This window comes from Vitis vinifera, chromosome 14 (assembly GCF_030704535.1).
Source record: "Vitis vinifera cultivar Pinot Noir 40024 chromosome 14, ASM3070453v1".
Taxonomy (NCBI): Eukaryota; Viridiplantae; Streptophyta; class Magnoliopsida; order Vitales; family Vitaceae; genus Vitis; species Vitis vinifera.
Window position 1 is genome coordinate 14079347 of NC_081818.1, and position 15205 is coordinate 14094551.

Consider the following 15205-nt stretch of genomic DNA (forward strand, 5'->3'; position numbering starts at 1 on the left):
ATTAAGTGAGATCTTTGATTGTTGCTATTGTTATAGTGATTACCTTCCATAGTTCCTCCACTTGCTTTTCATTGTTTTTTCCCTTTTCTTTTGTTGGCTTTGCATCTTAGATTGTTTTTTTTTTGTTTCGTTTTTTTACAAGAAAGAAATTGTAATATGCTGGTAATGAAGGGGAAAGACAGAGGGAATAAGAAAGGAGAAAAGGGGGAAGAAAGATTATAAAAAAGGATTTCAAGGGGAAGTTTGGTTATGCTTTGGAAAAAAAAAGGAAATATCGTTTGGTAAAAAGAAGATATGAAACTAGTGTGGATGGGCATATTCTATTTTTCAGGCTGGGAGTGAGATTTTGATGGCTATCCTGTGAGTGCAAAGCAAGTAACCCAAACCCACTCTGACTGCATGTAGTTTCACACCATTTTTTGATTTCAAAGGTTTGGAGCAATGCATTTCTTGCCCAAACCTGTTTTAAGCAATAATGAGTTTCATGATTATTCCTGCCTTTTTTGTTGAGTGAACATTTGCTATTGTGATTCTTTTTAGGGTCTTTTATTAGTCATTACTTATTTCTGTAAGGCCCATGGTAATTATCTTTCAATAGAATTCATCTTGATGGTAGCAACACTTTCTTGGAGGATTAGTTGGTCCCAGTGGTCAAGTGCAGCAAATCTTCTGATTAATGATTAGTTATAATAATTCCATTAAGGGCTGTTTGCTTCTATAATTCAGTGTGAATATCATCTTCTTAATTTATTGTTTTCCCAAATTTATTTCTTAATTTTCGGATTTATTGTTGTTTTCTGGATACATTCGAATATTGAAAGTGGAACAGTGAATCACATACAACTCAATCCATCAAGACTTTCTGATAAACAACTACAATTCCCTGCATCTAGGCGTTTTTACCTTTCTGTCAGTAAACACAGAGAGTCACCCTGTAAGCACATTTGTCATGTTTATGGGAAAGGCTATACTGGTTTTAGGTCTTCTAAGCCTATGTCTGTATCTTATGGATGATAACAAAATGATAATGAAGCAAATGGTTCCAAATGTTGCCCCTGATTAACCCTATAAAAACAGTGTGTTTTACGGTTGTTTTCTTTATTTATTTTTTTAATTTGAATATTTTGAGTTGATCAACTAGCTTTTTGTTATCTTTGGTTGTATTTATCATATTTAATTTTGTCTTTTGATTGAAAAAGTTCTGCGTATTTTCATATTTGTAATTACAATCTTAAATTAATATGTCGTGGAATATTGACTATTTTCTTTGTTTCTAGCTATGGTACTGAAATGTCTATACACTATACATCTTTTTCATACATAAATTCCTTTATTTTTTGGTATTTTTATTGCTCATATATTTTAAGATGCAAATATATAATAAAAAAAATTAGAGTGCTTGATGGGGGAAAGTCTTTTAAAGTTTATTCAAGAAAGAAAGGGAAAGGCATAACTAAACTTCAAGTAGGATTAATATTAGTTGGAATCAAATTAGAATTAGTATTAGTTGGAATTAAAGTAGGATTAGTATTTGTTGGAGTTAAATTAGGATTAGCTAATCAGGTTATAAGACAATTAGAATTAGTCTCTCTATTTTTATTTATTTATTTTTTATTTCTTTACCATAAACTTTATTTCTTGTTCTTCTCTTTACACCCTAAAAAATAAAAACCCTAGCCCACCTATTTGAGTGTAGGCAGTTGGGAAACCTCCTTGTAACAACATTCTTGGGCTGCTGCACTCTCCAGCTGTGCCATGAGTTCCCAAGTTGATTATTTTCAAGTATTTGGCTTTTAAGAACCTTAAATAACTACCAGGAAAAGAAAAAAACAGAGGATGGGAGTGAGGGACTCCAATGGAGTCTCGAAGGGAGGTAAGTGTTGGTTTGCTGTTGAATCTAAGTCTTTCGAAATTTCCATTGAAGAGGTTAGAGGAAGGTTAAGAGGAACTATTTGGGAAAGGAGTAAAGGCTTCTCCTCTTGGATAAGGTTTGGAGAAAAAGGTTTAAGCCTTCTGTTGGAAGGGGTGGAAGCTTGGTGCAGAGGAGAATCTAACTCCAAGCTTTTAAAAGTCTGGGATGAAGGTGCAAGAAAATTCAGTCTAGAATGTCGCTCTAACGTGGCTGGGAGATTTTTGCTCTGCTCGGTAAGAGATGTGGAAAGGAAAAAGTTCTGTCTAGTATTTCCTGAAGGAAATGGCTTAGTAGGGGGTTGGTTCTTGTTGGCTAAGAATTTGAGGGCTCTTGGGGTCTCTTCCACAGAAGTGAGGAATAGCTATCAGTGTGTATCATCCATGGGTAAGGAGGAAAGCAATTCCAATACCTCAGAAAATGAGACAGATTCGTATGCAGAAGTTGTTAAAGGGAAGAAAGGTCTGCCAGTGGACTCTATGAGGGTGCACCTAGGGGAAAAGGAAATAAGGTATAGGGAGGAACAGCTTGGGCGTTGCCTGGTGGGTTGTTTTGGTGGTAGTCCTGAGTCTATCCCGTCATTGCCTTCTTTGAAGAGATGGGCGTATGAGGTTTGGTTGCTGAAAGGGGAGTTAAGAATATCCAGGTTGGGTGGGGCCCTGGTGCTGTTTGAGTTTCAAGATAAATGGGAAGCTGATATGGTGCTACTTAGAGGGAGCAGTCGTTTTAAGGATAGAGAATTTATATTGCAAAGGTGGGGACTGGCAGTGGGGTGCACTTGGAAAGAGAACCACGCTAAGGAAGTCTGGGTAAGAGTTGTAGGACTTCCTCTTCATCTTTGGAGTAGGGAGGTTTTCAAGCGTATTGGAGATTGCTGTGGGGGGTTTGTAGCCGTGGATGAGGAAACGGCTCTCTTCTCTCAGCTGCAGTGGGCTCGGATTATGGTTAAAGATTCGGGAATGAAATGGTCAGGGTCGATGCAGGTGGAGGCTGGCAACTCGAGGTGGGAGCTTTGCTTGTGGTGGGAAGCCATACCGAGGGTGATGCAGGCTGGGTCCAGCTCTAGGATGCAGACGAGAAGTGAGCGGGAGGTTAGGGATGAAGGTGGGGGAGCTTCACGCGCTGAATCTGGAGTACGGGAGCCCCATGCTGATTTTCAAAAAAGGGGGGCTGAAGGGAAGGTGGCGTGTGGCAGTGAAACAAGGAAAGTGGACAGAGATTGGGGCAGGCAGACTGCTGTCCCTGCAGTGGGCTGTTCAGGGACTGGGCCTGGGCCCATGGCTGGCAAAGGGGCTCTTTTAAAAGGAGTTGGTGGGCTGCTTACAAAGGGAGACGCGAGCTGGGCCGAGGGCCCGTCTCCCCTCTGCCTTAAGTTAGCGGGCTGGACCAAGGGGAATGAGAAGCATATTGGGCTTCTAAAGCCTGAGGCCCATTTGGACTTTTTAAGGGAGCCCGACCCTTCTAGGGCTTCCACTGAGACTGTCGGGGCTCGTGCGGAGCTGGAGAAGGATCCTCTGGTCGCGGGTAGCGTCGGCGGCGTGGAGCCACCCCTCGGCCACCTGAAGTCCACTGACGACGCGCTTCTGAATGAAGCTTCTAGGTACCCCCGTAACTTCAAACTCCCTATCTTTTCTATGGGGTTTGGGGCTTCTTCTCCTTCTTCTCCTTTCTTGGGGTCGGATGATGATGTGTTGGGGAAGGTGAGGGCTAACAGTGGTCTGGTTGAGGCCGTGGAAGAAACGAGGAGCAGAGACTCTCCGCGTGAAGAGTGGATGGTAGACCTCTCGGTCCTCGAAGATAGGAACTTGTCCCCGAGAGCATCGGGTGGTGAGGCAAATGGGTCTGATCTAGCCATTGTTCCTTTTGGAGGGGTTTTAGAAAGCCCATTAGTGGAGACGATGGCCCTTCAGGTGGAAGTGGGGGACGGAGAGGAAGAATGGAGCTCCAGTTGCCTTGCAAAATTTAGTCACTGCTTGGGTATGCCGACAGTTGGTTTTGAGGAAGAAATTCTTTACCTGTTGAGGAGAATGAGGGGGAGAATTGAAAAGAAAAATCAGGATAGGGAGAATAAAAAGACAAAGTCATCGGTGTCAAAATCCAGCAGGGAATTAAAGAAGCTGGAATGGACAGTAAGCTATAAAAGAGCTAAGTTGGCATCCAATGAAGGCAAGTTCGGAGGGGCTTCAGGATCAGGGATTAAATGATGATAAAGATCTTATCTTGGAATGTTAGAGGGGCAAATGATAGTGAAAAGAGGAAAATCATCAAGTCCATAATAAAATCCAACAAGGTGGACGTGGTGTGCCTGCAGGAGACTAAAATCAAGGATATGAGTACGGGGATTGTCCGCAGCCTTGGGGTGGGAAGACACATTGATTGGAGAGCAATTAACTCTAAGGGGGCAGCTGGTGGTGTTCTGGTGTTTTGGGACAACAGAGTGGTTGATGTGTTGGAGGTGGAAGAAGGGATGTTTTCGGTGTCTTGTCTGTTCAAGAATTGTATAGATGGGATGAGGTGGGTATTCACCGGAGTGTATGGACCGGTGTGCAGGAGGGAGAGGGAGGCTTTTTGGGAGGAGCTTGGGTCTATAAAAGGGTTATGGAGAGATCCTTGGTGTGTGGGGGGTGACTTTAATATGATCAGATACCCGGAAGAGCGCAGTAGGGGGGGTGAGTTATCTGCATCAATGAGGAGATTTAATGAAGTGGTAGAGGATCTGGAGCTCAGGGACTACCCCTTACAGGGGGGCTTCTTTACTTGGCGAGGGGGGTTAAACAATCAGTCTCAATCTAGGCTCGACAGGTTCCTAGTTACAGATGAGTGGGACAGAATGTTTAATGGAGCCATGCAGGGGATTCTTGCTAGACCAGTTTCTGATCATTATCCTATCCTCCTTGAAGGTGGAGGTTTGAAGAGGGGTCCGTCACCTTTTAGATTTGAGAATATGTGGCTGGAGGAAAGGGGGTTCATGGATCAGATGAAGAGGTGGTGGGGCAGCTTATCTTTTACTGGGTCTTTCAGCTTCGTTTTGGATGCAAAATTAAGAGCCTTAAAAGGGCTCTTAAAGACTTGGAATAAAGAAGTTTTTGGGGTAATTGAGGCTAAGAAGAGAGAAGCTCTTAGCCAGGTGGCGTACTGGGATGCAGTGGAGAATCAATCAACTCTGAGTTTGGAGGATTGTGAAGCCAGGAAGGAGGCTAAGGAGGCTTATAAGACATGGGTGCTGAGGGAAGAAATTTCTTGGAGACAGAGATCAAGGGAATTGTGGTTGAAGGAGGGGGACAATAATACTAAATTCTTTCATAGGATGGCGAACGCGCATAGTAGAAGGAATTGGTTGTCTAGGCTGAAAGTGGATGATTGTTGGCATACGGAGGAGTTAGATTTAAGAAATAGTGTGGTGGGTGCTTTTAAAAATCTGTATACTGAAGAAGGGGGATGGCGTCCTGGGGTTGAGGGGTTGTCCTTCATGAGATTAGACAGTTGTGAGGCTGAGGGGCTGGAAATTCCTTTTACGGAAGGGGAGGTATTCGCGGCACTTTCAGATCTAGGCAAGGATAAAGCCCCCGGCCCGGATGGTTTCACCATGGCCTTTTGGTTGTTCAGTTGGGAGTTAGTAAAGGTTGAAATAATGGGCTTTTTCAAGGAATTTCACGAGAGGGGCAGATTTGTAAAATCTCTAAATGCAACATTCCTTGTTATAGTCCCAAAGAGGGGAGGAGCTGAAGATTTGAAAGATTTTAGGCCCATTAGCCTTGTAGGCAGCCTCTATAAGTTGCTGGCCAAGGTGTTAGCCAATAGAATTAAAAAGGTGTTGGGGAAAGTGATCTCAGAGTCTCAAAATGCCTTTGTGGAGGGTAGACAGATTTTGGACGCAGTGCTGATTGCAAATGAGGCTGTGGACTCAAGATTGAAAGACAATGTGGGAGGGGTGTTGTGCAAGTTGGATATAGAGAAGGCTTATGACCGTGTTAGTTGGAGCTTTTTGCTGGCTGTTCTTAAAGAGATGGGGTTTGGACAGAGATGGATAAAGTGGATTGATTGGTGTATCTCAACAGTGAAGTTCTCCGTGTTAATTAATGGGTCTCCCTCCGGTTTCTTCCAAAGTACGAGGGGGCTAAGACAAGGAGATCCCCTTTCACCTTATTTGTTTGTGATCGCCATGGAGGTTTTTAGTAGTATGATGAGAAGGGCTATTAGTGGGGGATATTTATCTGGGTGGAAGGTGAGTGGAGGGAGGGGTGAGGGGATGCATATATCGCATTTGTTGTTTGCGGATGATACGTTGGTTTTTTGTGAGGAATCTTCAGACGAGATGACATATCTAAGTTGGCTTCTTATGTGGTTTGAGGCGTGCTCGGGTTTGAGGATTAACTTAGAGAAGAGTGAGATGATTCCGGTTGGAAGGGTGCTGAATATAGATGGTTTGGCTTTGGAGTTGGGGTGTAAAGTGGGAGGGATACCCTCTAGTTATTTGGGAATGCCCCTTGGGGCAGCTTTCAACTCTGTGGCGGTGTGGGACGGAGTTGAAGAGCGTTTTCGTAGAAGGCTTGCTATGTGGAGGAGGCAGTACATATCTAAGGGGGGAAGACTCACCCTAATTAGAAGCACTATGTCCAATATGCCTATTTATTTGATGTCTCTCTTTCATTTGCCTAGAAAAGTGAGGTTGAGGTTAGAGAAAATTCAGAGGGATTTTCTGTGGGGTGGGGGAACTTTAGCCCATAAACCTCACCTGGTAAGATGGAACTTGGTATGCTTGGAGAAAAGAAAAGGTGGACTAGGGGTGAGAAATTTATCTTTGATGAATAACGCCCTTTTGTGTAAGTGGAATTGGAGGTTTGCTAGTGAGAGAGATGCGTTGTGGAGGAGTGTAATTAGCCTCAAGTATGGCGAAGAGGAGGGGGGCTGGTGTACTCGGGATGTGATGGGAAGAAACGGTGTTGGTCTTTGGAAAGCAATCAGGAAGAAGTGGGGGCTGTTTGATGGCAGGGTAGCTTTCCATTTGGGTAATGGGCAAAGAGTGAAATTTTGGAAAGACAAGTGGTGTGGTGATGGGCCTCTTTGTGAGTCCTTCCCATCTCTTTTTTCCATGTCCATGTCGAAGAATGCTTGGGTTTCGGAGGTGTGGAATCCTGTTGGTGATGGGAGTGGATGGACTCCTCTCTTTGCAAGGGCGTTTAACGATTGGGAGATTGATCTAGTGGAGCGGTTATTGCAGAAGATCCAAGCTTTCAGGGTTCAGAGGGAGGAGGAAGATAAAATGATATGGACAGCTTCAAAAAATGGGGCCTTCTCTGTTAGATCCCTTTATTCTATGATGGAGCAGGGGGGCCTTTCTTTGTTCCCTAGTGAAAGAATTTGGAGGGCAAGAGTGCCTCCCAAGGTAGCTTTCTTTGCTTGGGAGGCTTCTTGGGGTAAAATTTTAACACAGGAGCAACTTCAAAGGAGGGGTTTCTCTTTGGCAAACAGGTGCTTCCTCTGTCTATCTGAAGAAGAAACAGTGGATCATCTTCTACTGCATTGTGTCAAGACGCGGGTCCTATGGAACCTCCTTTTCTCTCTTTTTGGAATATCTTGGACTCTTTCATGTACAGTTAAGACAACCCTTCTTGGGTGGAATGGAGGGTTTGTGGAGAAAAGACGCAAGAAGGCTTGGCAAATGGCCCCTTTATGTATTTTTTGGTCAGTTTGGAAGGAGAGAAATAGGTTAGCGTTTGGGGATGAGAACCTTTCGCTTCAAAGGTTGAAATATTCTTTTGTATGTAATCTTTGGTTTTGGGTCAGGGGTTCCCTAGCAGAGAGTCATTCTTCACTTGTAAGTTTTGTAGACTGGATAGGCTCCTAGTTAGGGAAGGTAGTGTGTATACTACCTGTATACCTAGAGGGCACCGGTTTTTGGTGTTTCCTCTTTTCGTTTAATATACTTCTTTTACTTATCAAAAAAAAAAACCTATTTGAGTGTAGGCAACTGTCAGCCCCTTAGCTACTTGACCTAGACCGGGAAAAATAGGTCTCATGGGTAGGCCTTGCACCCATGAGAGCCTGGGTTGAAAGCAAGGGAAGCCTAGAGGGTTGGTGGTTCGATCCTTGAAGCTTAGTGTGAGAATCACAAAGGAGTCAGACACGCACCGCGCGCGCACCGCGGGCGAGCCAGACGAGCACCGCGCGCGCATCGCGGGCGAACCAGACACGCACCGCGAGCGAGCCAGACGAGCACCGCGCGCGCATCGTGGGCGAGCCAGACACGCACCGCGCGCGCACCTAGGACGAGCCAGGCGCGCACCAAGGGCAAGCCAGACAGGCACCATGCGCACCTTGAAGGCACTTGGGCTAAGGAGTGGTGCAGAGGGATATTTTGGGAATTTAAATTAATTTGTATTTATTTAAATATTTCATTATGTCTCCTCAGACATATTGATGTCTCCTCCAGAAACTTTGAAAACGGCCCGTATTGCTCTTTAAGGGGGGGGGTGGGTGTCTCAAGGGGGATGAGCACCAAGGGCGAGCCTTGACCGCACCAAGGGCGAGCCTTGACCGCACCAAGAGGGCATCCTGGCATGGCAATTGAGCATGCACACATGGGCTCCACGACATGTGCGGCATGCATCCCGTGGCTGCAGCAGCACGGGGCATGATGCGGCCTAGCCCCTCCCCGCGCCAGCACGAGGGCGCCTAAACCTTGTGCAAGCGAACCAGCCAAGAAGACCATGGGCGCAATGCCATGGCCAGATGGGGCATCAGACAAACAGCCGACTAGCACCCGAGTGCCTATGCACAGCACAGGGGCGCAATGCCCTGTGCACCAAGAGGGAACAGCCATGGGCGCAATGCCATGGCTCGTTGAAGCGGAACCTGACACAGGAAGGGAAAGCAACAGGCCCAGACCATGGGCACCTCGACATGGCTTGGGCTCACTCATCAGTGTGGGGGAGGCACACTGATGCAGCTTGGACAGCTAGTGAGCAAGTCAAGGAGCTGCATAGACTGACAAGGGGCTGAGGCAATGCTGATGCAAGTGGGTGGTTTCTCAGCAGGCCACCATCTGGGTGGTGGGCGGTTAGACCAGCAGTTCAGAGCGGTTCTGAGCAGTTGCACCACCACCTGAGGAGAAACTGCAGGGTTAGTCTTTTAAATAGGACTTCTGCAGCCTTGAGGGAGAGAGAGGAAGGAGAGGAAGAGGATCTCTGAATGCTTGGGTTGTAAGCATCATCCTCTGGCTCAAGGAACAATTTTGTATCTTGTAGGTTGAGAACTAATACAAGTTGGGAAGACATTCCTGTAACCTCGTGTGTCCTTGTCTCTCTTTGGTTTGCTGTTGCTTGTGTGTGTGAGTGTTGTGAAGACTGGGAAGGAAGGTTGGCTAAGGAGGGGTCCTTAGCACCGCACACCAGGTGAAAAATTTAGGGTGATTTTCGAGGGTGTGACAGCAACCATCCTAGGGTTGCCCTACATTAGTGCTTATATCTGATTCTGCATGGAGAAAAACCCAGTGCCTTCCGCTTTCTTTTTTGAAGTGTTTATATCCGTGATTAGTGTCTGGAAGCTACTGGAAATTGCTAGCTTAAGTGAATATCTTCAACAAATTCCAAATCAAAATTATCCTTTTCTTTCTTTCTTGTGCTCCCACTCAACTCATTGATGTTTCTTATATCATGTTTTGCCATGCCTAAGGCTCCTTCGGTACTACCTTTCATTAGGGTCAGAATTCAATTTTAAAGAACCATGTTTGCTTTTAAATCTTTAGTGCGTAACCAACTAAAGATTTGTGGGGCACGGCCATGTACTGTATTTTAGCATATGTTTGTGCATCATAGTATGTATCAGTTTGAAATCTTTTACGTGCCATACTTGCCTTGCAGGTTTTGTTAACATGCAACCTAACTTGTCTGTTAATCTGATATAGTTGCATATTACTATTTCTTCTCAAGCCAAGTTCGGCGAAGTGTTGTCTATGGTGATCAACCCAGAAATAGGTATATGCAACTTTGAGATTTATGTGATATTCTGTTTCTTTTTTCAAGAGGAGTGCTTTAGAAGCATAATTATTCTACAGAAATCTTTTAGTTTATCAGGTGGCACCTATATATCCTTAACTTCACTAGCAAATTTCCATCATGTTTTCATTCATTTTAAAAGTGCCACCAGCAATTTATGAAGTAAAAGAAGAACAAAAAATTCTGTAGAAGATAGGAGTAAGATCAGCATTTTCCTTCTCTATTATACATGAACTTGCTCATGTCATGTGCATTCACAAGGATGTCAAGATTTGCCACTGCAATTGTGATTTCACAGGTTGGATCTCTATTTACCAGAAAACAATGATGGACCAAAACCAGTTGTGGCATTTGTAACTGGTGGAGCCTGGATTATTGGGTGAGAAATTAAACTAGCATTTTCTTCATGGCAGACTATTTATTATTCGTGTTATTTTGGTACATAGCTACGGACCAGAGAATGCTATGCACCTAGCCACTTCTTTACTTTGTCAAAGTATGATTGCCCTCTCCTGTACCTTGTCAAAGTATCACTCCCTAATTGAGATAAGAGATCCTCAGATACAACTTGATTTCTTCTGTTTATGAAAATATGGTAAGACATGCATTATCATTTAACTAGGAGATAGTTCTTCTATCTTAGTTAAAGTTGTGAGGACATTAGGTGAGGTTAGTGGTTCAAGTGTGTGGCATCTACCCATGGAAGTGACAACCCTAGCTGTGTTATTACTTTAAATGATTGTAAAAATTACATCTTGTAACAGAAAAGGCTATTTAGAATTCAAAAAAAGGCTCTAACGAGATGTGTACAGCCTAATTGAAACCATCCATGATATGATGGAAGATAAATTTGGAATTAGAATTTTAAAAAAGGCTCAATGAGATATGTGTATGGCCTAATTGAAACTATCCATGTTATGATGGAAGATAAATTGGGAGTTAATTTAGTTATATGAACAATTCTCCCAAGAAAGGTAATAAATTTGACAAAGCTTTGTGTTGTTATTCTTCTTCTTCTGCCTCTTCTTCTTCTTCTTCTTCTTCTTCTTAATTTTTTTGTAATTTCCAAACAGTGGCTCTAATGGATGAGTCTTCTAAGGTCTACTTAAGAAGAACAAAGAAGAAATCCTAAATTACTTATTCTCCTTTTTTTAAATTTTAATTTTTTTTTTGTAATTTCCAAACAGTGGTCCTGATGGGATGAGTCTTCTAAGGTCTACTTAAGAAAGGACTACAAACAAAGAAGAAATCCTAAATTACTCCTTCAAAAGTATTTAGATAATTTTACAGATTTTTAGTTTCTTTCTAGTCATAATCAATAGCAATTGTTTTATTTGAAATTTATAAGGCTTCTTTGGAAATTTGTTACTTCCATGAGTTGCTTTACTTTTAATCTCTTCAATTTCTAAATTTCTTGTTTGTAAAAGTTTCTATTTTCTAAGAGGTGTTTATTTCTAAAATGTTTCTACTTTTTAAAAGCTTCTAGTTTCTAAAAGATGCCTTTTTTTTTTAAACTTCTATTTTGTAAAATCTTGTTTTATAAAAGTTTAATTTTTTTTCTTCCCTAAAACCTTCTATTTTCGAAAAAGTCATTCTTTTAGAAGTTTCTATTTTTCAAAAACTTCTATTTTCTATTTTCTTTTAACTTCTAGTTTTTTAAAAATTTCTATTTTCTTCGAAGTGGAAGATTTAGTTTTATTACATAATTAGGAGTTCTAACAATTTTCGTGTACATTAGGTTTCTTTTTGGTTTTGTTTTTTATAGTTTGTTAATTCTTTCGAGTTTTCTAAAGCCTACAAATAAAGCTATTTGATGTAATTAATAGGACGATAAATAGAATGATAATTTGCATACTTTATAATTTTCAGCTGTGAGACTATTGCTTCTCTTCTATGTGAGACTTCTAGAAGCTCTTAGTAGACTCTAAAATTGTCCTTATGTTTTAATCATCTCTTTCTTTTTTCACTTTTTAGTTTATTTTCTTACTGTCATAACGTAAGCTCCTTCTGCCACTCCTTAAATCTTATAAGAGTTAAACCTTAGCTGCCTTATTTGATTTGGGCAACTACCATAAGATTGTCCTACATTAACTATGGCATTAAAGTGAAAGTTCATGACTTAAAGGTGCATGCAACTAATGGATGGGAATGCAAACATGAATTTCAAAAATACTTATGGTAGTGAAGATACTACTTCAAAATGCTCGAACGAAATGCTTACAACACAAGAGACCATAATAAAACTGATATGCTTGACGCAATAGCAAAGTTATTGGTAACGAGTCAACAAAAAGAAACAAGTAAAGATGAGGGTATGAGCTTTCGACATCATTGGTCACCACCTAACAGACCATATGAAGAATGAGGTAAGTTTTTCCCATGCATAATCGAGCACAAGGCACAATCAGAGGCATGAAAGTATGGATGTAGAGAGATTCAAAAACTTCAAGAGAGGTAATGATCTGAAACAGAACATACACCTTGAAGTTACTGAATTTTTTGGAAAATGGAATGAACCTTCTTTCTTGATTGGATTATGTCCATCAAAGGTTACTTTGAGTGGCATGGTATGCCTTAAAGTGTGAAGGATCGCTTTGTGAAGGCAAAATTAAAATGAGCAGCAAGCTTATGATGGCAGAAAATTGAGAATAGGTGATTGGTAATGTTGTTGGAAAAAATATCATTTGAAGACTTACAAGTGAAGGGGAAAGTCTGGTTCTAATACCTAAGCCTTAAATTGGGACACTAATTATGATTTAAATTCCTTTTGTGACTTGCTGTAGTTAGTTTATTAGGTTTTTATTTTAGTTAGTGATTGACTTTTTGTCAAGTTTCTATTTGGTTTAGGCTTCTATTATATTAATAAAGTTTCTATTTGTTTTAGTTTCTGAATAACATTACTTTCCTATATCCTTTCCTATTTTTGGTAAGGAAATATAAGGAATTAAGAAAGTTGTCCTATTAGGGAAGGTTCGCAGGAGTTACATATACCTATGTAGTCTTCAATGTATAAAACGAACAGGAATTTTAATAAAAAGTTTCAGCATCTATTATGCTTCCTTTAAGGGTATGATTGCTTGTAAAACTGTTGGTGCAATTCCTAATGATTTCTTTTCTTCTTTTCCAACCACCATTTTATTCTTTTTACCTTATTTTATAACCCAAGAAAATTGTATAATGCTTGAAATTTTAAGGTCCTATATCAGATTTGGTATCAGAGCCTATTATAAGTATTATGACAACTAAAAGTGGTCAAAGCTTTAGAGGAAGACTAACAAATTGACAACGTGATAATTTCTCTACATGATTATGGAGAAGGTTGATGCTTTGGAAGCCCAAAAATTCAGGAGTCACAAGCTGTTAAGCTTCATAATATTGAAGATTGTTTTTTTAATTTTTTGTTCAGAAATGAACAATTGTATTAAAATAGAAAAAATTGAGAAGGATGAGAAGTCCTCCCCAAGAGTACAAGCCTGATAAAAAAACTGAGAAAACCTTCACTAAACAAGGAGGGCTATACAAAAAGATAAAAGGCTTATACATATAATGAACCCATATCCTATAGACCCAACCCTAAGGTGTGCAAATTGATAGCCAATTAAGCTGAATTGCACTCAAAGGATAGGGTTTAAAAATGTTTGTACAGTAAGCCCAAAAAGAAACATAGAACTGAAGTGAATCCCACGTCAACTCTAGCATCCTCCAAGTATCCTTGAAAATCTTAGCGTTCCCCTCCCTCCACACAATCCACAACAAAGAGACGCACACTATCCTCCAAAGTGTCCTACCTCTATTAGAATTCCCAAAACACTTGAAGGAAATCACCATCATATCGCAAATACTACCTGGTTGAACCCAATCCATCCCCGCCTATGAAAAAATCCTATGCCACAAACCCAAAGTGATTAGATAGTGCAAGAGGAGATGATTAATCGTCTCACTACTTCCCCTGCAGAGGATGCACCAATCAGGGCTAAGGGCTTTGAAAGGCCTCCTTAACTGTAACATGTCATTGGTATTTACCTTCTTATGTGTTACAACCAAACAAAGACCTTGACTTTAAAAGGGACTTTGGACTTCCACAAAAAATTACACAGGTAGAAAGGAATAGAATCTAAGAAATTGGATAAGGCTGAAAAAATTGTGTTTACTGAGAAAGCTCCTGAAGAGGACATAATCCAAGCTTTCGCATCTGGAACAGAAGGAGATAAATGAACATTGGAAAGTAGAGACAATAGTCTTTCAAGATCCACAATCTCCTCATCAAATAGATTGCGACAAAAGGTGAAATCCCAAGTCAAAGAAGTGTTATTACCTAGGTTTAGTCAACAAGGTTTTCAAACCAGCAACTAGTGACTCTAAGGACAAGGGAGCATGTGTTGGGGAGAATGCGAAGTAAGGGATCAGTTCGAATCTGTCTTCTAAAACTAATCTTAGGACTACACGTCATCTTAAAAGGCCTCAAACTACACTCTTGGATATTGTGAATGATGCTATGGAGTTAGATTGGTAGATGATCAACATGACATGGCTGGTGATATTACGAAAAAAAAGTTCCAGTTTTATTGCAAAAATTAACCCACAAGCCTTTTTAGAGTAGTTTGCTACCTTAGAGAGGTACTTTGATTGGTTTGACATTTCGGATGAAAGATGGGTTCAATTTGCTATTATGAAACTCTTTGCACAAACTCAAATCTAGTGGACTGGTTTGGAGAACAATTTAGAATTTTGGGACAGCTACCAATTGTTCATTGGCACTAGAAGCATGATTTTAAAGCAAAAATACCTACCATAAGATGACCAAGTGATCTTTATGATCAATTGACCAACCTTAAGCAAGGCGGCATGATGGTGATTGAATATAAGAACAAGTTTGAAGAGCTGAAAATTCGCCTAGGAGAGTTGAAGATCCATGGCAAACTCTTTTGTGATTTAAAACTGGATTAAGGGCTGAAATTTGCCTCCTCTTAAACCTAGGCCTCGGCCTCGAATAAGAGCGCCACCTTTACCTTGTCCTATGGATGCAAGTGTGGAAGTATCCTTCACACCATTTTTAGATGAAAAAGATTGTAGATCAATGCTTTGAATACAAGCTTAAACAATACTAAGAGATGGTAACTTCATGTTAGCAAGTATACTATGTTTAACCTCAGCATATTCAGAATCAAGGCTAGAAAGAAATGTCTACCTGAAACTCTTCCCTTTGGCTTCTTTGAACTTGAATATCAGCAGACAATGGTTGATAAACATTCAATTCCTCCCATATCCCTTTGAGGGATGCGTAGTGCTCACTCAAAGG

General features: G+C 41.2%; 1 protein-coding gene across 3 annotated transcripts in view; it reads left to right on the forward strand.

Moving 5' to 3' along the window:
• The window catches only part of LOC100263542 (isoprenylcysteine alpha-carbonyl methylesterase ICME), a 63028-nt gene that overhangs the window by 12995 nt on the left and 34828 nt on the right, over positions 1-15205 (forward strand). For 2 of the 3 annotated variants that reach the window (XM_002264926.4, XM_019225110.2), the window contains exons 3-4: positions 9816-9885; positions 10205-10285. In XM_002264926.4, the coding sequence (XP_002264962.1) occupies positions 9816-9885; positions 10205-10285 (151 nt within the window). Of the gene's footprint in view, positions 1-598; positions 5932-9815; positions 9886-10204; positions 10286-15205 lie in introns of those variants that run through there. The other variant, XM_059742882.1, reaches the window with a different exon arrangement.